This window comes from Engraulis encrasicolus, chromosome 15, assembly GCF_034702125.1.
Source record: "Engraulis encrasicolus isolate BLACKSEA-1 chromosome 15, IST_EnEncr_1.0, whole genome shotgun sequence".
Taxonomy (NCBI): domain Eukaryota; kingdom Metazoa; phylum Chordata; class Actinopteri; order Clupeiformes; family Engraulidae; genus Engraulis; species Engraulis encrasicolus.
Window position 1 is genome coordinate 54,320,100 of NC_085871.1, and position 25,081 is coordinate 54,345,180.

Below are 25,081 nucleotides of genomic sequence, written 5' to 3' on the forward strand. Positions count from 1 at the left end.
AAGTTGCAGAAGTCAAACTACGAAATTGCAAAAGGCAGCATGCGCAGTTTTCTTCCACTGGCAAGCGTAATAGGCCTACTGCTGTGCTGAATTGACTGGCGCGCGCGTGTGTGTGTGTCAAGGCTTGCCGGGCGCAAGGGCGCCTATAAATCGACTTTGGCGAATGACAAACTGAATCTCATATGCATTTGGCCATGATTTTTAAAATAATTTAGTCGGAGATTTCGCTGTGGTCTTGAAAGCCTCCAGGCACTCGCGTGTCTCCCGTGTCAGAACTCTGTCGATGCTCCTCCTCCACATGCATCTGACTTAAAATACCACTGACAATTCTCCGGTTCAAATAAGTTAACCATCAACTGACAAGCGACGCAAAATCTATATTTTGCTATGCCTTTACAATCCAGTATAGTGGTCATCATCAAAATGACCAAGGACAGATGTATACGATATGAGAAAAGTAAAGAAGTTTGAGATAAGTTTACAGCATGAAGACGATATTAAACGGATTACTCAACATGTAATGTTCCGCTTATTGTCGGCCTATTGTTTTGATGTAGGCCACCTGGATGCTTTTAAACACGATTCTTTATGTGTAGGCAGCCTATAACGTTGCACAAGTCAGACTACGAAATTGCAAACGGCAGCATATCATGCGCAGTTTTCCCTCAACTGCCAAGCAGGTAACAGGTAGACCAGTGCCGTTGTCCCCAATAACGTTATGCTTCCCAATCACTTGACTCACGCTGGCTGCTGCTGCTGTCGAACACTTCTGTTTATTTTTATTTTTTGTATTTTACTATATCAGTGAACACAACGAAGGGCATTGCATTTGCAAAACCGTTTCATGAATTGCTTAGTCAAGCCGTACTGTTTGGGACTCAATGCGCAGCATCGCATCGAATCACTTTCACTTTTACCTCTGCTGAAAAATGGCAGTGGATCTCCAAGTAGGCTACCGTAGGCATAGTACACGGTCAAATTAAACATTTCAGCGGACGATATGCTCACGAGAAGTCCCAGTGACAGTGCATGCATGGCTTTGTAGCCTAACTTTTTTCATCACCGGCCAAAATGGCTGTGGCACTGACGGACGCCAGGGCGCCTAAAAATGTCTTTGGGGAGTAAAAACTGAGTCTCACTAGGCATCTGGACGGTAACTTATTGGGATATGATTTTTTTTTTTTTTTTTTAATAATTTAGTCGGAGATTTCTGTAGGCTAGATGCTCCGCCTCCCCATGCGTCTGACTATTGACAATTCTGCGGTTTAAATAAATTTGCCATCAGCTGACAAGGCGACGCAAAATCTATATGATCTGCCTTTACAATCCAGTAGTGGTCATCATCAAAATGTTCAAGGCAAGAGTAGGCTATACGACATGAGAAAAGTAGGCTAAACAAGTTAGTGATCAGTTGAAGCCTGAAGACGATAGGACTCAACATTAATGCAACGCATATTGTCGGCCGTTTTTGATTCATTTGGATGCTTTTCAACACACATATGCAACACTTGTCGTCCTTATTGCATTGTTTATCAAGATAAATGTTAACAAATGTGTTTGGTTCACTTCAAACAGCTTAAAACTAGTTGACACCGTCAGCTATAACGTCCACAATATTAAGTAATGGTCGGGCTTCAATCGGTCTCGGGCTCAGAATTTACGGTTAATGTGCCGGGCCGGCCCGGGCTGGAATGAGCGCGGGCTCGGAAGGGTCGGGTTTCATTCTTTAGGCCCGATCTAAGCTCTAACACACACACACACACACACACACACACACTAATCTGGTGTGTGTATGTGCAGTTGATAAGGTCCTCTGTAGAAATGCTACATCTTGGATAAGGCCATGAAGTGCACACACACACACACACACACACACACACACACACACGCTACATGCTACATCTTGGATAAGGCCATGAAATGCGCTCACACACACACACACACACACACACACACACACACACACACGCTACATGCTACATCTTGGATAAGGCCATGAAATGCACACCCTTGAGACTGTGTCCAATGTACAACTGCAGGTTCCCAAAGTGGGCCCCCGGACCCCATGGGGGTCCACAGTACACTTCCAGGGGGCCATGAAAAAGCTTGTTACAAAAAATATACAGTAATACAATTACAATGACTTCCATCACGTTGGTGCCTTTGGTTGTTTCTGGTGTCGAGTACACTTACTGTGTTGCCCTCTATTGTTCAGTACAGTAGGGCTGTGAAGTAGCCTATAACATATTTAGATAACGCCATGAAGTATATTCACTTCAGACTGAGTTAGACAACTTATCATACAGTGCTGTCTACTTGTTTACGTATACATTACAATGAAGTGTGTAAAAGTAACACTCTAGTAACATTCTTGACTTGTGTGTGTTTTTCTCTTTTCAGATGACGGCCAAACGGAAGGTGAGCGGTGTGTGTGTGTGTGTGTGTGTGTGTGTGTGTGTGTGTGTGTGTGTGTGTGTGTGTGTGTGTGTGTGTGTGTGTGTGTGTGTGTGTGTGTGTGTGTGCGTCTGTGCATGCGTGTGTGTGCGCACATGCCTTCATGTGTGTGTGTGTGCGTGCACATTTCAATCTGAGAGAGTATTACGACATCAAAGTGCTGAATGTGACAGGAGAGTTAGACGATAGATAAAAGACATAGAAGAAATAAAGAGAATGATGAGGGGAATGGGTGATGACAGATGAAAGAGAAGAGAATGATGAGGGGAATGGGTGATGACAGATGAAAGAGAAGAGAGTGAAGAGAGGAGTGGGGGATGAAAGGAGAGAATAAGGAGTAAGATAAGCAGGGGGTATAAAAAGAGGAAAGCGGGGGGCATGGATGAACATGTAGAACAAAGAGATCAGGGAATATGAGGAGGAAGACAAAAAAAGAAGGGTGAGAAGAGAGGAGAGAAAGAGGGGAGGAGAGGAAGAGAAAAAAGTAAAGGAGAGCGGTGGAGAGGAGAGGAGAGGCGAGGCAAAGAGAGGAGAGGAGAGGAGAGGAGAGGAGAGGAGAGGAGAGGAGAGGAGAGGAGAGGAGAGGAGAGGGGGGAGAGGAGAGAGGTGGAGAGGAGAGGAGAGGCGAGGCAAAGAGAGGAGAGGAGAGGAGAGGAGAGGAGAGGAGAGGAGAGGAGAGTGCAGAGAAAGGCAGAGGAGAGAAGAGGAGAGAAGAGAAGAGGAGAGGAGAGGAGAGGAGAGGAGAGGAGGGGGAGGAGAGGAGAGGAGAGTGCAGAGAAAGGCAGAGGAGAGGGGAGAAGAGGAGAGAAGAGGAGAGAAGAGAAGAGGAGAGGAGAGGAGAGGAGAGGAGAGGAGGGGGAGAAGAGGGGAGGAGAGTGCAGAGAAAGGAAGAGGAGAGGAGAGGAGAGGAGAGGTGTGATATATGATAAAAAGAGAAGCAATGTGCAAAAGTTTATTCTGTACAGGGTTGACTAAAATGACTAAAATGACTAAAAATTGACTAACACTAAAATTGATTTTCGTCATTTAGACAAAGACTAAGACTAAATTGGGAAAGCAATGACTAAAATATGACTAAGACTAAAATTGGTTTTCGTCATTGTGACTAAGACTACGACTAAATAAAAAAAAAGCTGACAAAATTGACACTGGTGTGAATGGAGAGTGTGTGGGTGCAGAGTGTGTGTGAATGGAGAGTGTGTGGTTGCAGAGGGTGTGGGTGAGTGAGTGTTTGAGAGTGTTCCTGGTTCATGTCATCAGTAGGCAGCTGATGTCCAGTGGTGTCTTCTCCAGTGCCCTTGAGATGGTGATATATAAGGAGCTGCTGTCACCTGCTGAGTGGCCTTGGCCATGTACACACCATGCCACCATGACACTGGACATCAGAGAAGGAGAGAGAGAGAGAGAGAAAGAGGGGGGGACGGACAGTGTTAGTTAAGGAGAGAAAGATTGATAGAGAGAGAGGGAGAGAACTGTGTAGAGAGAGAGGGAGAGAGGGATAGGTAGAGGGAGAGGGAGTTAGAGTATCAGTTTGCTTGGTGTCCTCAGAGTCATGTCAGGACGACATGTCACTAGCGAGGTGTCAAGAGGAGACTTGTTTCGCGCACGGCCTTCCTCTCCTTCCCGCTGCGCCGTCTGTGTAAACGTGTAAACAACGTGTGCCAAGGTTGCCACGACAATCATCACATAAACACTTAGAGAGGAAGAAGGAAGCCGTGAGGTCGTTGCGGTTATTTGAGGGGGCGATGGCCGTGTTTATTTTCGCCTGAGATTGAGCAGTGGTCTTGAACATGTATACTCAGCGCGTCCAGCATAGCTATTCAGAAGGCAGCTGGCTACGTCTTTGTAACGATTTTTCAACATGTCCACCATAGCAGGTGGCAGGTGGTTAGGAGTTTATAACGATTTAGTGGCAGACGTCAGGTCGTACAACCACAGCTAATGCACATTAATTAATTAGTAGGGGTGTGAATATTATATCCACAAAACAATCCGATTCAATCTCGATTCACAGACTACGATTCGATTCAGGGATGATTCATAAAAAATATTTAGCGATTCGGTGCGATTCAATGTTGATTCGGTGCGATTCAATGTTGCATAACGATAACCAGAATGTTACCAGAATAGCAATGCCCAAGCCGTAATGTATTATCACTAAACGCCCTGTGTACTGTCATAGTGGTGTAGTGTTATGGTAGTAGTGTATTATCAAAGGCCCTGTGCACTGTCATAGTGGTGTAGTACTATGGTAGTAATGTATTACTAAAGGCCCTGTGTACTGTCATAGTGGTGTAGTACTGTGGTAGTAATGTATTACTAAAGGCCCTGTGTACTGTCATAGTAGTGTAGTACTATGGTAGTAATGTATTACTAAAGGCCCTGTGTACTGTCATAGCGATGTAGTATTATGGTAGTAATGTATTACTAAAGGCCCTGTGTACTGTCATAGTGGTGTAGTACTATGGTAGTAATGTATTACTAAATGCCCTGTGTACTGTCATAGTGGTGTAGTATTATGGTAGTAAAGATCATTTAGTTCCAGTTGTGGTGTGTGTTAAGGGGCTACTTAATATTAAGCAAAGAATATTCTTAGATAATCCTAGCCTAGCGCAGCCAGACCCGTACAGCAAAAAGCTGTACCAGGGTCTAGGAGAGCTGGGCAGCAGTGTGGGCGGGATAAACGGTTGCTTCAGCACTCAACGTCACGCAATTGGATGGCAAACAACCAATCCCCACACACTTCTGTGTAACGTCACAGCTGTCTCGTACACGCGACACGCCCCTTTGTAGTTGAAGCGGCAATTTCGAGCCGTCGTAGCAGTGAATTCGTGTGATGACCACAGCCACAAACAAGTTTCCTAATAAATCGTGTTTTCACTTATACAGTTCAAAAATGCATCGTTTTCAACCACATGGCCCTCCTTGATCAATCAGCGAAATGTCGAGCAATTTGGGGCTTGTTAAATGGTTATATTTATGATTGTTGTCAACATGGCATGTTCGGCGTTAGCTAGCCAGCTACCCATAACTTTCCCGGATTGTCGCTCCCAACGCAGGACGCTCCCCGGTCAGCTCGCTCCCACTAGCCAGACCGATCCCACCGCCATATAACGGAGCTAGTTATCTTTTTGATGTTAGTTTTTTGTTTCTAACCCTAGTTTTTTTTCTAAGACTAACCCTAACCTAACCCTAACCTGGATACCTAGGTCTGTGTTGTTGACGACAGGTTAGCTAGCCACTAGCTTGGTAGACTCGGTGTCATTCCCATCTATTTAGTAAGCTACTCAAAGACTTCCAAAGCTCCCAAATGTCTCGTTTTTAATGGCATGTCGCATGTGTCTTATTAGACATTTGGGCAGCAATTTCATTCTACACCTACAGTAGTGGTCTGATAATAACGTGTGACTATCTGGTTCTGTAAAATGCTCAACTTAGCTTACCGAGCTAGTTTAAAACATCGAATGATCAAATGGTAATGTGTTGAGATCTATTTGTGCCCCATAAGTTCATGGTGTATTATTACATCAATCCATGTCAGCCACGAAATGTATTATCATCCAGGCTTTTTAAATTAAGTAAACACTTTCGTGCTGTACGTAGCACGGATGGACACCATGCTTCTTCTTAGAAAGTTTCCTGTTTACTAGGTAGCCCGGCCCCCCTCGCGATTTGATTGGCCCTGTCATCGGATAACTTTCAGCCTCGCAAAACGACCGGGGTCCGCTAGACTGCCCCCGGGAGCAAATTCAATTTGCGGTCGCTAGGGGCGTCTAGATTTCTAGGCTAAGATAATCCAGTAAAAACATAGCCTAGCGAGCTAAACCCCTACAGCTGTAGCAAGTTCAATTTGCGGCCACTAGGGGCGTCTAGATTTCTAGGCTAGTAAAAACAAAACAAAAAAACCCATTTACGTAACCCATGCAATGCTTGGCATTAGCTGTGGTTGCACCACCCTGACATGTGCTTTGAAATCGTTTTACTGGCTAGGAGATCAACAACAATGTTTCCATGCGGTCTTCGGCTAAAAGATCAACAACAATATTTCCATGCGGTCTTCGGCTAAAAGATCAACAACAATATTTCCATGCGGTCTTCGGCTAAAAGATCAACAACAATATTTCCACGCGGTCGGCCCAGAGATCAGCTGATATTGACTCAGCTGAGGAGCCCCCACCCCTCCAAGTCACCAGCCAGCCCCCCCTCCCCTCAGGTCTCCTCTCCCCCTCCCCTCTTCTCTTCTCCAGCCCCCCACCCCTCTCCTCTCCTCCGCCCCCCCCTCTCCTCTCCTCTCCTCTCCTCTCCTCTCCTCTCTCCTCTCTCCTCTCTCCTCTCCTCTCTCCTCTCCTCTCTCCTCCTCCTCTCCTCTCCTCTCCTCTCCTCTTCTCTTCTCTTCTCTTCTCTTCTCTTCTCTTCTCTTCTCTTCTCTTCTCTTCTCTTCTCTTCTCTACTCTACTCTACTCTACTCTTCTCTTCTCTTCTCTAAGACCTTGTTGTTTTTCGGTGGCCCGTGCATGTGACTGGCCAGGGAAGTCGACAGGGGGGGTAAAGAGGGCAGTTGCGGGGGCAGTTGGTGGGGGTGGAGGCAGAATTGGGTCCCCATTGGATACGCTGAATATATTAAGCGGATGACTCTGTCAGATGACTCTGTCTCATGCCCAACCAAAGCCATCAGTGTGATCATTACATGGCCAAGAGTCAGTGTCAGTGTGATCATTACATAACGAAGAATCTCATGCCCAACCAAAGCAGCCAGTGACAGTGTGATCGTAGCCAAGAGTCTCTGTTGTCAACCCAAGACCTTCACACTCCCCATTCCCCTGCCGACAGGACTTTAAACAGGGGCCAAAACAAAGGCAAGGAGAGAGAGAAAGATAGAGAGCGATAGAGAAAGAGAGAAAAAGAGAGAGAGAGAGAGAGAGAGAGAAAGAAAGAGGGGGGGCACAGAGAGAGACAAAGAGAGAGTGAACAAGAGAAAATGAGTGAGAATGATAAAGAGGAGAGAGAGAGAGAGAGAGGGAGAGAGAGAGAGAGAGAGAGAGAGAGAGAGAGAGAGAGAGAGAGAGAGAGAGAGTGTGTTTGAGGTTGTGGTGGTGTGGGGAGGTATAAAATAAAAGGGATATTGTCCAAATAATTGTTGTTGATTGTCAATGTTACCAAATGTCAAGAGTTCTTCATTACAATATCAAAGGGATTATTGTGAATACCAAGATGATGTTGTTTCTCAATCTTAGCCCATTTCAAGAGTATTTACTCACATTAAGGCTGGGCAATATGCCGACATATATCGTTATCGTGATATAAAAGTGTATATCGTGACCTTTCTCCTATATCGTTTATATTGTGATAGTAATATTTATCAATTTTATACAATTAAATATAATTTAATCAATTTTAAAGAAATGACATGACAAAATAAAGAGCAAATGAAGAGAATAACTGAAAACGTATGTAATTGTGCTATATCGTGATATATATCGTTATCGTGATATAAAGTAATCCATATCGTGATACGAGTTATTTTTCCATATCGCCCAACCCAAACTCACATTTCATTGCAATATCAAAGGAATTATAATGAACTCCAATACCAACACCTGCCTGTTAACTCCATTAACTCTGGTCACAAACAAACAAACAAACAAACAAACAAACAAACAAACAAACAAACAAACAAACAACCAACCATTCAACCAATCAAACCAACAGAATATTAACCATGAGTGCTTAGAGTAATGTCTCGATATACTGCATAGATACTGCTGACCAGCGTAAGTATACTGCATGTAACCATGACCAGAGTAACGGTACATGCACACCAACGGCGCGGACATCCACAGAACGTCCACGGAACGTGTCCGTTATCAGTCCAAAACGGTTAGAATGCACGAAAAGAAATTATGCCTTGCACACAGGAACGCGGTGTAAGTGCGGCGCATGTCCGTCCTGAACGGACACGTCCGCGTTGCTCCTTGAAAACAGAACTCGAGTCTATTTTCCTGCGCGGACGTCCGCGTTCAAATGCGCGGCTCCCATTGAAAATGAATGGCTGCTGCCCGCGGATAGAACGCAGAGGTTGACTGTGCAGTGTGCAAGGCAGCCCGCGAACCTCTCGGACTCGCACTGCTCACGGAGAAGTTAAGGAAACGTGCCGTCCCTGTGTGTGCATGTACCATAATACTGTATGTAAGTCACTTTGAACAAAGGCGTCTGCTAAATACTAATGTAATGTAATGTAATGTAACCCTCCTGTGTGCATTAGTCCACATAGCCCTCTCTGTAACATCAGTCGATAGTCTCTGGAGCCACAGCACAGTCTGCAGCATAATACTGTAAAACACACAGCACGGTGTACAGCATAATACTGTAAAACACACTGTACTGTATGTGTAAAGTGCAATGTAAGTCCAAGTCCAAGTAAGTATGTCCAAGACTATACACCCCGTGTGTGTTAGTAAGTATGTCCAAGACTATACACCCCGTGTGTGTTCGTAGCAATGTCCAAGACTATACACCCCGTGTGTGTTAGTAAGTATGTCCAAGACTATACACCCCGTGTGTGTTCGTAGCAATGTCCAAGACTATACACCCCGTGTGTGTTAGTAAGTATGTCCAAGACTATACACCCCGTGTGTGTTAGTAAGTATGTCCAAGACTATACACCCCGTGTGTGTTCGTAGCAATGCCCTGCTGTCCTCCTGCTCTCATAGTAGACCACCAAATACAAGATACACAAGACATCACCTCCACTACATGACTACGTTTCCCATCAGCCTCAGCTAGGTCACTACGTTTCCCATCAGCCTCCACTACATGACTACGTTTCCCATCAGCCTCCACTACATGACTATGTTTCCCATCAGCCTCCACTACATGACTACGTTTCCCATCAGCCTCCACTATATGACTACGTTTCCCATCTCCCTCTCTGCATCACTATGGGGGAAGTGCAACGAGGTTCAGCATGTGCAGCTGTATGTGTGTTTTGGGGAGAGAAACTGAGAGGGAGTGTGTCTGTAGGAGTTTGAACGTGTGCAAGGTTTGGGTGTGTGTGTGTGTACGTAAGAGTGTGTGTGTGTGTGTGTGTGTGTGTGTGTGTGCGCGCGCGTGCCTGTGTGTGTGTGTGTGTGTGCGTGTGCGCCTATGTGTGTGTGTGTGTCATCCTGGCTGTGTTTGTCACACACCCAGACAGCGCTGGTCCCGAGGCCCAGGCTCCGCCGACTCCTGAGATCGAGCTGCAGGTGTCACCACCTGAAGGTAGGGGGCGCCAAAACACTCAGCACTCAAACCTCTCCTCTAGGGGGCGCCACTGCTCTCTTCTCTTCTTCTTCTTCTTCTTACCTTCGCACCTCTCTCTCTCTCTCTTTCATCACTCAGACCTCTCCTCTCTTCTTCTTCTTCTTATTTCTCACCTCTCTCTCTCTCTTTCATCACACAAGCCTCTCTTCTCTTCTTCTTCCTCTCTTCTTCTTATTCTTCTTCTTCATTCTCACCTCTCTCTCTCTTTCATCAGTCAAACCTCTCCTCTCTTCTTCTTCTTCTTACCTTCTCACCTTACTCTCACCTGCCTCTCTCTCTCTCTCTCTCTCTCTCTCTCTCTCTCTCTCTCTCTCTCTCTCTCTCTCTCTCTCTCTCATCACGGTGACCTCACGAGTGTACGTGTGAGTTTCTCCACGTTTCTATTTCTCTTTGGCTGTTCACAGATCACTTCTGATTATTCACACACTCTGGCTGTCAATCCTACACACACACACACACACACACACACACACACACACACACACACACACACACACACACACACACACACACACACACACACACACACACACACACATGCATGTGCTTCACCCCCTGTTCAGACGCTTGGCTGCCCGCCACACCACCTGAATGTTTAAAGACGGTAAGGTGCTGTACTGTACCGTATATGGTAGTACAGTAAGGCGCTGTACTTGTACCGCATGTCATATTACAGTAAAATACTGTATTACAGTACGGTATGGTGCTGTATGATACTACATGATGTTGCTGCAATGGATCAGCTTTACTGGACATTCAGACCAAGTACTCCTGATGTGACCTAATGGTTAAAGGGGTATGCCACTATTTTGCTACATGGATGCATTGACTTTCACTAGCTTAGCGACATACTCCCTCTTTTAACTTGTCTTAAAGCAAGACACCGGCTTACATGAAAAATAAGACACTTTACCACCTTTATAAACCCCAGCCAACGATTTTAACTGTATTAAGCCCCAAAATAGTGGCATACCCCTTTAAGGGAGTTGGTCTATGGACCAGAGGGTTGTAGGTTCGAATCCCACCTTTACCTCACCCCTAGCTCTACACCTCCAGACAAGGCTGAAGTGCCCTAGAGCAAAGGTCTCTCTCTTCATTGTTCCAGCGACTATAACCAATACTATTTAAGTGAGTCGCTTGACAACGGAGTTTGATGTAGCGTAATGCAGAGTAACGCTCTGGTTGTCCAATTGCTTAGATTAAGATCATTAAGATTAAGATCATTCATTTTGGCACTCTTGCTTGTGCCATATTTGGTCTGAATGTACAGTTAAGTTGGGCTCAAACTATACGACTTTGAAATCGTATTAGATTTTGACGTCAGCTTGCACCGCCCTCATAAAGAGAATCGCAACTGTCAATCTTATCTTCGATCGTAAACACTGAGACAATATCCAACGTTCTATATCGATTCGTAAATATCAAACGGTGTTAAATACCTATGATTTGTGGTTGGCGACTCTCTGAGCTGACAAAAGTCTATCTCAGAGCATTGCACATGACGAAGAAAACTTGCCTGATGAAGGTCTAGTACCGAAACGTTGTTTATTAAAGAAAGAACAGCGAAATGGTCAGTGTGCGGGAGTTTTTTTAAACTATTGCTGAGTGACCCATGGTGCCATCTCCGACGCACCTGCCAGCTGAGGTGTGCGAAAAAAGCCGAAGTTTAACGAAGAAAACTTGCCCGACAATCGCTTATGATGGTCCTGGGGGCGTAACGTTCCACGGATTGTCGTAAGACGGGTTTTCAGCCGAGAATCGGGCCGTTAGTCGTGTAGCTTGAGCCTGCCTTCACTGTAAGTCTGGTCCCTCCTCATATGTAGCTTGGAGCAGGGCTTGACGGTACTGTTTTCGCTTGCTGGACATTGTGGCTAGTAGTTTTCTCGAGTCACTAGCCATTCAGCTATTCTAGTAGTCATACATTTGATATGCTTCTTTTTTTAATCATGATATAGTAAATCTAACCTCAGATGATGAGGTGCCAAAGCAACAAAATGAGTTCACAGCTTTAATCTTACAAATAGAAACTGAGTAACTTGAGCTTTCTCTTTAACTTCTACAAATAATTGATTCAGAAGGGGCAGAGTGCAGAATATATATTCTATTCCGATATGTCATACTAATGAATAAGCTACCTGTCAAATTGGCTAGTGACACTGAAATTATTACCAGTCACAGCTAAGTGTCGGTTGGCAGGTGCCAGTGTCAAGCCCTGGCTTGGAGGCTGCAGGGCTGCATGTGTGTGTAGCGTATCGTACGATATGCAACTGCTATTGCTATCCTGCTTTGGGCTGCCTGCATGTGTGTGTGTGTATGCCGCAGTTGTGCTCTGCCTGCATACGTGCATGTGTGTGTGTGTGTGAGCTACCCTAGCTCCTGGCTTCAGGCTGGCCTGTGTGTTTGCGCTACACAGAGGCTGTAGCCCCCATAAGCACGGAGGGGGAGGACACCAGTCAGACCACCCAGCCAATAGTCATCGAGGTCACAGACCAAGAGCCAATCGTGGCTGAGGTCACAGAGGTCCAACCAATCGTAACTGAGCCAGAACCAGAGCCAGAGCCAGAGCCAGTGGTGGCCGAGCCAATAGCAGAGCCGGTTGTGGTGGAGGTCACAGAGCCAGAGCCAGTCAAGGCAGCAGTACCCGAGCCCCCCCAGCCAATAGCAAAAGTCGAGGTGAAGGACCTGGAGCCAATAGGGAAAGAGGTGGGCGGGTCAGTAGGGGCGAAGACGGAAGAAGCCCCCAGTACCCCACCTCCTGCTCCTGGGAAGAAGAAGGCTCCCAATGCTACACCTCCCCAAAGTAAGAAGGAGACCACCAGTGCCCAACCTCCTCCTCCTAGTAAGAAGGAAGCTCCCAGTGCCCCACCTCCTCCTCCTAGTAAGAAGGAGGTCCCAAGTGCTTCACCTCCTCCCCCCGGTAAGAAGGAGATTCCCAGTGCTGCACCTCCTCCTCCCGGTAAGAAGGAGGTCCCCAGTGCTGCACCTCCCCCCCCTGGTAAGTACTGGCTGTTAACACTCTGGCTGTATAAAGTACACAATGGACTAGCCCGACAGGCCAGACCCTCCTTTTTGTATTACTTTGTAATTCACAAATGGTTGGATGACGCTTCCCTGGGGAGGATTTAGTCAGCTACCAGACAAACGGCCAACAAGGGAACACACTTGGGTGACTAATAACATGACATGGTCATGAATGCCAACTGTCACTCTTTTCAAACCAGAGCTGAGCTCACTCCTCCCACCTAAGCGCTCCAGGGCATCGAGGATCCAGACCAAGAATGAATTACAAAGTAATTAATGAGGTCTGGTAAAAGCAGGCTAACAATGGATACCACCGGACACTGATTCAACTCCAGTGCCCTCCCTCCCTCCTCTCACGTTTACAACATTGCCTCCTCCACTTTTCCCAATCACTTTTCCACCTATATTTTTCGAGATCTCATTCAACCGTTCCAAGATATAAATTTGCCAGTTCAAATTCCTGATTGAATTGTAAGGAACTGTATTTTCAAAGTGCAACAGACCCAAGTTTATTCTCGAATAACCTCTGAAAAGTCTGAATGTCTGAAAGCATGATTGCCAAGTTGCAGTGGTGGTATTCCAATTTCTGAAATTCCAGAATTCCAAATTGATGATATGCTGATATCAAAGTCTGAGGTGTTCAAGTCTGTTTTTGTGGAGAATGGAGATGGTCATGCTTTGGGTTGAATCACTGAGCTGGTAAAACTGAAAATTACTCACAGTTTGGGGGCAGAAACTACTAGTTACTCACAGCTCTGGAAGAGAAACTCTACTCACAGTCGAGGACGAGCCCCCAAAAGGATGCTGCTACTCTACTCTACTCGGTGCTGCTCTGCCTTGCGCTTAGCAAGCTTTGGCAGCAGGTTACTCACTTAAGCCTAGTCTACAGTTGTCCTCATTCTGCGTGTTGGATACATAATTTGCAAAGAGGCCTTGCCTACCCCAGATTTGAAACATCTATGCCTGCAGATAGCACCAGCTTCTTGATTGCTCATTGTCACAGAGGTCTTGCCCATTCCTTTTGTTAAAATTGTTTTTAGGGGGGGCTTTTTGACTTTATTGAAGATAGGACATTAGGAGAGACAGACAAGAAGCGAATTGGGAGAGAGATGAGGAAGGGTTGGCAAAGAGCTCGGGCCGGGCTCAAACCCAGGACGCTGGTGTAGCAGCCCAGTGCCCTACCGTTAGAGACACCTTGCGTATGTCAATGTTTTGACCTCCTGCTAGATTTGAAATATCCGCCATCCGTCAGCACGATGGCTCCTGATTGGTCGACGGGGTCCTCCAATTGTAGTGGAGGGATTAGAAAAATCATCAGTCGATTTCTATTAAAATTATCTTTTGTTTTGCACTTAATATTATTACATTTGGTCTTGTGGTCGTATGGAATGTAAACAAAGGTAATTTCCGAGGGTCCTACTGAAACTATATTGTCAGTTCGTTTGCATGCTACACATTTATATCCTCTCCATGTCTTCTACTTCTACTTCATACAACTCCGCTCACCACCAGTAAAACTGCATGAAATGATTAAAGGTATCCGTACACAGAATAAGACAACTGTAAATTAGTCTTTACTCAACAGCACAGCTGTCTGCAAACTATACAATGCCAAGGCCATCATGATACAGTGATATCGTGATATTGTTATAGTTTGTGTTTCCATGACTCTACTGCTTGTACTGTATGTGTGTTGTATGTTTGTGAAGTTATCAAGCCTATTACTGCCTAATGTGTGTATGAAACAGCCTGGTCCAACTGCTTGTTATGTTTATCTGAGGGTAAGTTCGGATTCTTCAAGTGGAAAACTACGTGGTGTGGGTGTAATCTGTGGGAGTGCGTGCACACCTGTGTGTGTGTGTGTGTGTGTGTGTGTGTGTGTGTGTGTGTGTGTGTGTGTGTGTGTGCGTGCGTGTGTGCGTGCATCTAACCTTAACCTTGTCCTGCGCAGCTGGCCCGGTGCCTGCTGGGAATGCTGCTGGTTCTGAGCCCGTAGTCATGGTAACTCCTCCCCCACCCTCTCCAGAGCCCGTTGTCATGGTGATAACTCCCCCCACAGGTCTGCCCCTCAGTGTGACCTATGACTCCGCTCCGTATGTCACACTGTAGCTGTGTGTCTGTGTTGGTGTGTGTGTATGTCACACTGCAGCTGTGTGTAAGTGTATGTGTAAGTCACAATGTGTGTGTGTGTGTGTGTGTGTAGGTGTATGTGTATGTCACAATGTAGTTGTGCCTGTGTATGTGTGTGTGTGTGTGTGTATGTGTGTGTGTGTGTGTGTGTGTGTGTGCGTGTGTGTGTGTGTGTGTGTGTGTGTGTGTGTGTGTGTGTGTGTGTGTGTGAGAGAGAGAGTAGGTGTATGTGTAAGTCACAATGTAGTTGTGCCTGTGTGTGTGTGTGTGTGTGTGTGTGTGCGTGTGTAGGTGTATGTCACACTGTAGCTGTGTGTGTGTAAGTGTATGTGTAAGTCACAATACAACTGTCTGTGTAGGTGTGCGTGTAAATCACAATGTAGTTGTGTGTGTGTACAGTATGTGTGTGTGTAGGTGTATGTGTGCATGCGTGTAAGTCACACTGTCACTCTGTGTCTTGGTGTGTGTGGGTGCTAGTAGTATTTATGTCTTAGGTGTTGGATACCTGCATCATCTGATCTTGAACCTGTTGAATGAACACATTCACACACTTGTTGGAAAGTGTCTCTTTTCACCAGTCACTGCCCATAAATATTGCATTGTGTCTAATATTTATGTGTGTGTGAATGTCATGTACATGCTTGTGTTGGGTATGTATATCAGTATGTTTATACAGTGAGGGAGAGAGAGAGAGAGAGAGAGAGAGAGAGAGAGAGAGAGAGAGAGAGAGAGAGAGAGAGAGAGAGAGAGAGAGAGAGAGAGAGAGAGAGAGAGAGAGAGAGAGAGAGAGAGAGAGAGTGAGAGTGTGTTTGTGTTAGTCTAAAAATTGGCTGCCATGCTAGCTCTGCGCTCTCTGTATCACACACACACACACATGCACTGCCAGCACTGCCTACACGCTGCAGCTCCACACCCGCATGTTGCACACACACACACACACGCACACACACACACGTCACTCTTCACCTGCCCGTGCCAATCGTGGCCACTGTACTGTACTGTATGGGTATTTGCTCCCCCATTGTCTTGTCTTGTCTTGTCCTGATTGGTGTTGCTTGCTCTGTGAGCCCGCCCCTTCCTGGAAACGGAGCGCATTGATAGGTGGGTGTGTGTGTCCGTCATCTCTTTACTGCAGATAAAGATGATGAAGTAACAGCTGCCACCCCGTCGCCACCGCCGCCCCCCGCAGGTTGGTAGCCCCGCCCATAAACCCAAACATCACCATGGAAACACTCCTAACACACTATACAACCTCAGGTGCGATAGTTGCCATGGAGACCTTGGGGTATACTGTACCAAACACCTACATGGGTAGAGTCACCATAGATACCATCATCTGCATTCCGTAATCTAGACATTCTGTTGCCATGGAGAAGTGCACAGTAACTAACGGTGGAAAGATATTCCTTCAGGAACAAGTCATCATTGCGAATGCAAACAAGTCATCATTCCGAATGCAAACAAGTCATCATTCCGAATGTAAACATGACATCTTTCCCACATGGTCTAAAAGCCGCTACATGTCTCTTTGGGATACCAGACAGAGGCGATGATGTATTTGGGGGAGATTATGGGTGAGACTGGTCTGTGAAGACTAACCGCAGAAATACACCAGCGGCGATCTGAGCGAGTCGAGCGACGGAAGTAATTGACTTTGTATTGAGTCGAGAGACAAAAGCGATTCTGGAGACTAGAGCGATTTGCGGGACGAGCGCGACAATTTCAACTTTCTATGACGTGGTTCGGCGACAAGCCGCGACAGCCAATGACTGTATAGAGGTCAGTGACCACAGCCAATGGGAATGCTTTAATGCTTTGCCTTCTGCCTGTACGGACATACTCTTGTCTCCTCAATCGCTTGCTGCTACACTCTGTCGCTCGAATCGCATCGCCGCTGGTGTATTTCTGCGGTAATTCTGTATGTATACCATTATTACCAGGGCTGTAACGATATTGTGTCGAACCGAGATATTGTGATATGCAGAGTCACAATACTGTATCGCGATGCAAGGAGGAAGTATTGTGATATGCCCTTTCAAAGGTTTGTCACGCTTCAGTCCAGAAAACAACCATTACCCACCAATAAACTATCATAGTTTTTATTCAAAATGTTCTTTTGTGATGTTGGCAAAATGTGCAAAAAGCAAATAAATTCATTGAAAAAGATACATTTAAAAAATCATGGGGTGTATCCAACCATACATAAAACAATCGTGACATGAACCAAATCGTGAGTTCAGTGTATCGTTACAGCCCTATATACCATGTATAGATACATATGTACACTATGCTGCGGTGTGAGTCTCTCCCTCTTGTAATCTCTGAAAAGCTTCTTCTTCCTACAAGCGCCTCAGTCCTTTATATATAACAAGTCCTCATATGGATCATATAAAGGCAGACTGGAGATGTGCATCTCACCCTGTATATGTACAGTATGTATAAATGGATGCAGACCTCTGGTGCATGCCATTTATTCATATACCAATCCAATCAAAAGTCTTTTTAATTCACTGGTTCTATTGTAATAATAAACTTAACAGTCTTCCTTTGATGATATTAATACTGTATAAATAATTCTGTCTCACTCATTTCTGTTATTAATGTAATCCCTTGTTGTTTTCAGTAAAAGTATCTTGTCAACAAGTTGTTTGGCAAAGTGTTTTACCTCAAAACGTAATTACACCATGAGAAAGCAGATAAAAAGGACAATTATTCATAAAGTGTACCTCTTTGATATCGCTACATTTCACGCTTCCATATTCTTAGCATCATTTGAAAAATGACTACTTATCCCCACTGCTTTCTTTCTTCCACAGAGGATCGACACACGCTCAAGAAACTATCAGTTGAGCTGCCTAGTAAGACACCACTTACTCATACTGTCTCGATAGACACCACTTACTCATACTGTCTCGATAGACACCACTTACTCATACTGTCTCGATAGATAGATAATTTATTGTCTGTGCAGAAAATTGTAATGCTACAAATACACCAAACGCAACTTGAGCGATTCCAGCGATGGAAGTAATCGACTTTGTATTGAGTGGCGACAGAAGAAAGGAAAGGGATTTGGGCGACTTGAGTGAATGTCATGCTAATGAGCTATGACTCTGTTTGGCGACAGCCGCCACAGCCAATAGGAATGTGGGAATGCTTACATTCTGCTTTTACCGGACATGCTCTGTCGCTTCTATCGCTCGTATCGCTCTTGCTGCACGCTCCAGTGATTCTCTTAATGTTGTCGCCGCCGGTGGTAAGACAGCTGTGGCTGTAAAAAATGAAAGAGTTCCCTGAACCCTCCATTTGCCACCGTCACAGAATCCCTAAAATATCTCGGAGGAACCTTACAAAATTACTTCTTGACAGAACTTAAGGTGTCTGTGGGATGTGGGTCTGTGGGCCAATTCAGGCCGACTGAGAACCAGGCCGGTGCCCTTTCCCGCACCTAATCGCGAACCGGCCGTCGTGTTCGCGCCACAGATCTTTGCGCTCACAAACCGGAAAGTTGGTTCGCAATGCAGATCGCAAAATACCTTTTTCTCTGCGAACCGTGACGACAATGTGGCCGTCAGCAGGTTCATCCGGGTAACACAGTCGCGTGTGGAAAAAGTCCAAAAAGAACACGGCGCGGGCACCACACCAGCACCAGCTCCGTTCTGATCGGCCTGAAAACCACCTCTGAGAACCAAGGAACCCAAAAGGTTCTTGAGGAACCTTCAACTACTACTGTGGCAGAACCCCTAAAGTTCTCAACGGAACAACGAGACAGAGTTCTTCCCAGAATGTTTTGGTTCCTCAGAGAACATCTTGGGTTCCTCAGGGAAGGCTTCCTTTAGAATCCCCCACGATCCAAATGAAAGCAATATTAAACCATTTCTGGAAATAAACCAATTTTACATCTCGCATTGAGTTAAATAATCGAGCTTTACCTTTCTGGAGGAATTCCAATGTTCAGAGACTGGCAACGCAAATTATACCTTGAAGCTACCAATTATCTTTGAATACAATGCTAGTTGTTAGCTTGGAGCTTGAAGTAACATCACCAGACAAAGAGGATGCCTGTTAGTACAGGATAAAGCTAAAGCTCATTTTTTTAACTCCAGAGAAGGTGTAAATGTAGCTTATTTCCAGGAATGGTGCGGTATTGCTTTAAGGTTTTTGGGGGGTTTCTGTATTGCTTTAAGGTTTTTATTACCTGTTCAAGTCCGTACCTGTCCTACTCCTGACTGATCCTCAGCATTGCACGTCACGACCCTCTCTGTAACTTTTTGCCACCAACGTCACTTAACCCATTGTGTCCTGGAGCGACATATACGCTGCATTCAAGTTCTTGAGATTTTAGCTGTTTTATTAAAGATGTGGGTATGATAGAGTTGAATGAACACTGTACTAGTGCTAAATGAAGGTTGTAGTTTTAAATGTAACTTATTTCACGTTTGTTTGTGCTTCGGAGGCTTAGATATTTAGGATTTTATAGGCAGGGGGCACCCTTAAACAAAAAGGGCATAGGACAAAATGGGTTAAAGTACATACAGTACATGCACATCCATTGCTACAGCTCCATGCATATGGACTCCTTGTAGTTCAAAGGTAGACCTATGCTCTGTAGTTCTGGCAAGGCATCAAACCACCCCAACCCTTCCCACTTACCCCTTCAACTGATCTCTGCTGTGAGTTCTTGAACTATTTTAATAACAAAATCAACACCATTTACAGTCAACTACAGTCTCTCCCCTCCCCCACTCTAAATGACAGCCCTTCTCTTCAGACACCTCCTCAAATATTTTCCTCCTTCTCTCCCGTTAATATTGAAACTGTCTGTGATCTTGCCACGAAAGCCAGGCCTACCACCTGTCTCCTGGACCCTATGCCCTCCTCTCTTGTCAAGGCCTGTCTACCAGTTCTCAGTCCCCTCCTTACTAACATCATTAACACCTCTCTCCTGACAGGCATAGTTCCAAACTCCCTAAAGATTGCAGCCATCACGCCTGTCCTCAAAAAAACTGGAGCTGCAGCGGATGATTTTAAAAACTACCGTCCCATCTCAAACCTTCCCTTCATCTCCAAGCTGCTAGAGCGTACTGTGGCCTTACAGCTTCAAGAACACATGACATTTTAGCTTATGGGAGGAATTGCAGTTTGGGTTCAGGGCTAAGCATAGCACTGAAACTGCACTAGTCAAGGTCGTAAACGACCTTTTGTTAGCTGCGGATTCAGGCCATTTCAGTATCCTCCTGCTACTTGATTTAACAGCTGCTTTTGACACAGTCTGCCACAACGTCCTTCTCACAAGGCTGGAAACCCTATTGGGCATCACTGGTACTGCACTCTCCTGGTTCAGGTCCTATCTAACTGGAAGAGAGCAGTTTGTCTCTATTGGTGATTTCCGGTCTCCAAATTCAGTCCCTCACACATGGTGTTCCTCAAGGCTCAGTTCTAGGCCCCCTACTCTTCATCATTTATATTCTTCCCCTTGGTAACATACTCCGAAAACATGGTCTAAATTTTCATTGTTATGCAGATGACACCCAAATTTACATTCACACCAAACCCTCCCATCCACTCCCCCTCGCTAACTTAACAACCTGCCTAAATGAAATTAGTAATTGGATGACCCAAAAATTTCTTAAACTTAATCAAAACAAAACCGAAGCCATCATCATCGCCACTCCATCATTACTTAAAAAGATAAACCTTTCTCAGTTCTCTATCCCTGACTATTTCACCTCCACTTCCTCTGAAGTAAGAAATCTGGGCGTCATCATCGACTCTTCGCTCTCCTTTGAATCCCATATCAAACACCTCACCAAAACTGCATTTTTCCACCTTAAAACCATCTCCAGACTCCCGCCCTTCTCTTACCCCTACCTCTGCTGAGACCTCATCCACGCTTTCGTAACCTCCAGATTAGATTATTGCAATGCCCTACTCACTGGTCTCCCTACTAAATTGATAAACCGTCTACAATACATTCTGAACTCAGCAGCTAGATTTCTCACACACACCAGACCCTGGCATCACATTACCCCTATCCTCTATCAATTACACTGGCTTCCTATCCATTCACGTATCCATTTCAAAATTCTCCTCCTTGTATACAAGGCCCAGCACAAACCTTGCACCCTCCTACATCACAAGTCTCCTCACCCCCATACAATCCCACCCGCCACACTACGCTCCACTGACTCACTCCTCCTTACAGTTCCATCCACACACCTGCGCACCATGGGCGACAGGGCATTTAGTGTTGTTGGCCCCAAACTTTGGAATTCACTCCCACTGTCTCTTCGTCAGTGTTCCACACTATCTACTTTTAAATCTAAGCTGAAGACACACCTTTTCATTTCTGCTTTTCCACTTCAGTGACAGGCACTTCCACTTTATTTTAATCATCAGTTTATTTTTAATTTTACATACTATTTTTTTTTTCCCCTCATTTTATTTTATTTTCAAATGCATTCTACTTCTTTTTCTTACTTGAAAACATTTATCTTTATTGTACTTTTATTTCTATTTTATTTTTGCATTTTAATTACTCTCCTATTGTTAATTCACTGAAGCTTTGTTTTACTTTCCCTACTGTTATGTATTTGTTTTGATTGTAAAGTGTCCTTGGGTATCTTGAAAGGCGCTCAAAAATAAAATTTATTATTATTATTATTATTATCAAACCTTCACGGAACTCAAACGATGGTTCATTTGTAAGATGGTCTTAAGGAGAACTCAGTGAACATCAGTAACACAGGCCAACCACTTTCACAGACATGTCCTATTGATGTTCGAGAATGGAGAGTAGAACTCTGGCTCCCAATGAAACAGCAAGATCATTCCGCAATGTGGTGCATTCTGGCGCATCAGTACAATGTTGAACAGGGCAGCTAACAAAGCAATGTTGCCAGGGAATGACCAGATGGATGATTTCAAAAGCAAGCACATTCCTCAATAATGTTAAAGCAGAACTTCTGCCGATTTCCATATGCTTTTGTATTGCTCATGCTACCCTTGACTTGTCAGTACCCGGTGATGCTGCATTTTTTGGCTCAGCCCTTTCCGAGATCTGAGCTATTCTAATGAGGGCAGACTCCAAATATTATCCCAAACGGTATCGCTGTTTGCTAGTTTTCTGCTAATGTTGCATAACCTTTTGGATGTTATTGGGAATAAACCAAGATGTTTTTTTGGAAGATAAAAATACTCTGCCCCTATCACAATGTCCAGGATCTCGGAAGAGGCTGAAAAAATAGGTACTGACAAGTCCAGGGTAGTGTGAGCATTACAACTGCATGTCGAAATTGGCAGAAGTTATCCTTTAATATCATCATCAACCTATTGTGTTAGATAATGAGAGTCATTTTCTAGCAGTTGCAACTTGTACAGAAATGCATTAAGTGGCAGAAAAGGCTGACGTGCAATGTTGAGCATCGAAGGAGTGCAACAGAGAAATGCTGGTTTTGATCAATTCCAGGAACTCTAGAAAAAATAAAACATGTACGTACAGACATGTTGATTGCTTTTTTAGTTTAAAGTTTATCCAGACGACATTAACAACGTCCATGGGTGGATTATTCTATTTGTTGTTGCATGAGCTGTCCTAACTTTACAAAGTGTCTCTTTAAAAAACTGTGTGTGAATGTGTACTAGTATGTGTGTGTCTATGTAATGTGTGTGTTCATGTCCTCACATGTATGTATAGCACAAGGAGGTTTGTGTACCTGTGTATCTCTCCTTGTGTGTGCCAGTCTTGTGTGTACCCGCCGCTTGTGGACGTTACAGTGTATTATTACGTTTAATATGCTGTAACCGTCTCGTCTCTCTGTCCCTGTCCAGATGATAGCGTGCCAGAATCAGCCATGGGAAGGAAAGATTCAGGTAATATCTTGAAACGTGTACAAATGTCTCATACTCAATAGCAGATTCAGGTGTCGTCACTCAATAGCAGACGTAAGAGAACACTAGCCCTCTCAAGAAGGCAGAAAATCAAACACATGGGTTGATTACAGCACACAAACACACACACACTGTACACACAGAATCACACAGAGTGTATTTTCTGTCAGAGTAAGTTGACATGTCATCAACTTAAGGGTGTTTGATTCAGTGGTGTAGTCTACTTTTTTATGGTGGGTATACTGTATATTTGAGCATTTTTTGAAGTGGGTATACTGTATATATTTGTGCTATTCAAAACAATGGATCAATCAATTTAAAGTGGGTATACTGAAAACCCTGAAATTTAGAAGTGGGTATACTCCATATACCCGTGTTCTACATAGACTACACCACTGGTTTGATTGAAAACACACTGTTCATGTTCTCATCTTGACGGTCTCAACTGAACCAGAGTGAATGTGTTATTTAAGGCTCTTGGTTTTGTTGGGTCCCATGGGTGCGGCTCAACTGAACCAGAGTGAATGTGTTATCTAAGGCTCTTGGTTTTGTTGGGTCCCATGGGTTGGGTGCTGTGGCGTTATGGAAAGGACTGAACCCCGTTTCTCGAAAGCATCATCGCTAACCAGTTAGCAACTTACAAGGTTTCCAATGGGAAATTGCATTGCAGCCAAGTAAAAGTTGCTAACTTAGTAAGCAACGATCTTGTCGAGAAACGCACTCCAGGTGTCCCCCTGAAGCCCATAGTGTCCGTACAGTACTGTATGTCCCTCTGACATATTTGTCCCCCCGACTGCTTGTAGGAAGCTATGGCTCTTGGGGGAAACAGTCGTTTTTTCATAAGCTGCAGGGAACTGAACAGTCTGTGCTTTTCCTTGTGTGACTTAAGTGTATGTATGGTAGGTTGGTGGGGTATAGCAGGGTAGGTTGGTAGGGTATAGCAGTGTATGTATGGTAGGTTGGTAGGGCAGGGTGAAAAGTTGCATCAAGGAATTGTCTTTTAGAGTAGTATACCCCAAACTCTGCCCACCCACAATGCAAAGGAGTGTGCTCAAGTTTGGTCTCCTAAAGCCGTGCTGTCCCCTCCTTCTGCTTCTCTGTCTGTGCCATTTGATGACAGCTTGCATAAGATGTGCTCTACCATCTAAGATAGTGTTTTTCAACGGGGGCGCTACAGCCCACCAGGGGGCGCTGGGGAGCCCTAGGGGGGCCTTTGTGAAGGATACAGTTAAGAGGGCGCAGTGCCTAGTTGTCATTGGGGGCATTTGTCCATTTCACCTTTTAATACTAAGGGGGGTGTTGACAGCCTTATCATGAGGTCAAGGGGGGGTTTGGAGGCTTGTGATGGGGTCAAGGGGGCGTTTATTCAAAAAAGGTTCAGAACCACTGATCTAAGATGTGCGCCGCCATCTACGGCGCAAAGGGAACTCCATTCATTCTCATACTTAAGTCCCCAAAGGTCTCCTAACCAAAGGTCTCCTAGGGGGGTGATGTCATATGGATCCAGGAAATCTACTGGTGTGATGTATCTTACTCTAATAGAAAGTTATTTGGTGGCATGTTGATTTTCTACCTCCTGTAGCTATAAGAAGTTTAAGTTGACGTTGTAAAGAAGGGCACAGGTGACCAATACCGGACGTGCTGAAGTTAGCTCTAAAGTTGCTCAGAAGACTTGCCTTCAATGACATGTAAAGTAGGTTATGCATTTAGTGTGATATAGGGCCTCTCCCATTTGCAGTTTTCTACCCCTACCCCTACCCCTTACCCCTCTAAACGGAGTCTGCCTGTCCGAACCCCTCCTTTTTGAGGGCTACAAAGTCCTCCCCCTTACCCCTACCCCTCTGCCTAAACGACTATTGGGATACCCCTACAGAAAACGGACGGGGAGGGGTAAGGGGTAGGGCCAAGGATTAGGGCCAAGGGGTGAATCGAGATGGTGTTTGAGCTCCAATAATTATGCAATTTATCTCATTAAACATGCAGGGAATCAGAGTGTATATTTTTGGAGCTCAACCCCAGTGTCCGGACCACTATATCACACTGTCGTCCACTTTTGTCCGGCACCTGGACTTTCGTTTTTTTTGTGGATGTGCGCACCCTAACCTCCAAACAAGAAATTCATTTACACACGATCCCATTGAACCGAATTGTCTCGATTCCATTCTACGTAAACATGCCAATTACCACGGCAACCTAGCTGTGTTGTGCTTCTGTTTTCTTGCCCTTCATGCTCCACAGATGACTCTTGCTCCTGTTCCTGCCTTATATGGTCATGCTTGCTAAGACT

At 45.0% G+C, this 25,081-nt stretch overlaps 1 protein-coding gene across 8 annotated transcripts in view; it reads left to right on the forward strand.

Annotated features, from left to right (window-relative positions):
* Positions 1–25,081, forward strand: part of mybpc1 (myosin binding protein C1) — a 95,996-nt gene that overhangs the window by 21,120 nt on the left and 49,795 nt on the right. For 2 of the 8 annotated variants that reach the window (XM_063217665.1, XM_063217666.1), the window contains exons 2-7: positions 2,401–2,418; positions 9,643–9,711; positions 14,726–14,833; positions 16,040–16,093; positions 17,721–17,762; positions 22,735–22,776. In XM_063217665.1, coding sequence (XP_063073735.1) covers positions 2,401–2,418; positions 9,643–9,711; positions 14,726–14,833; positions 16,040–16,093; positions 17,721–17,762; positions 22,735–22,776 — 333 coding nt within the window. The remainder of the gene's footprint in view (positions 1–2,400; positions 2,419–9,642; positions 9,712–14,725; positions 14,834–16,039; positions 16,094–17,720; positions 17,763–22,734; positions 22,777–25,081) is intronic. The other 6 variants (XM_063217668.1, XM_063217670.1, XM_063217669.1 and 3 more) reach the window with 6 other exon arrangements.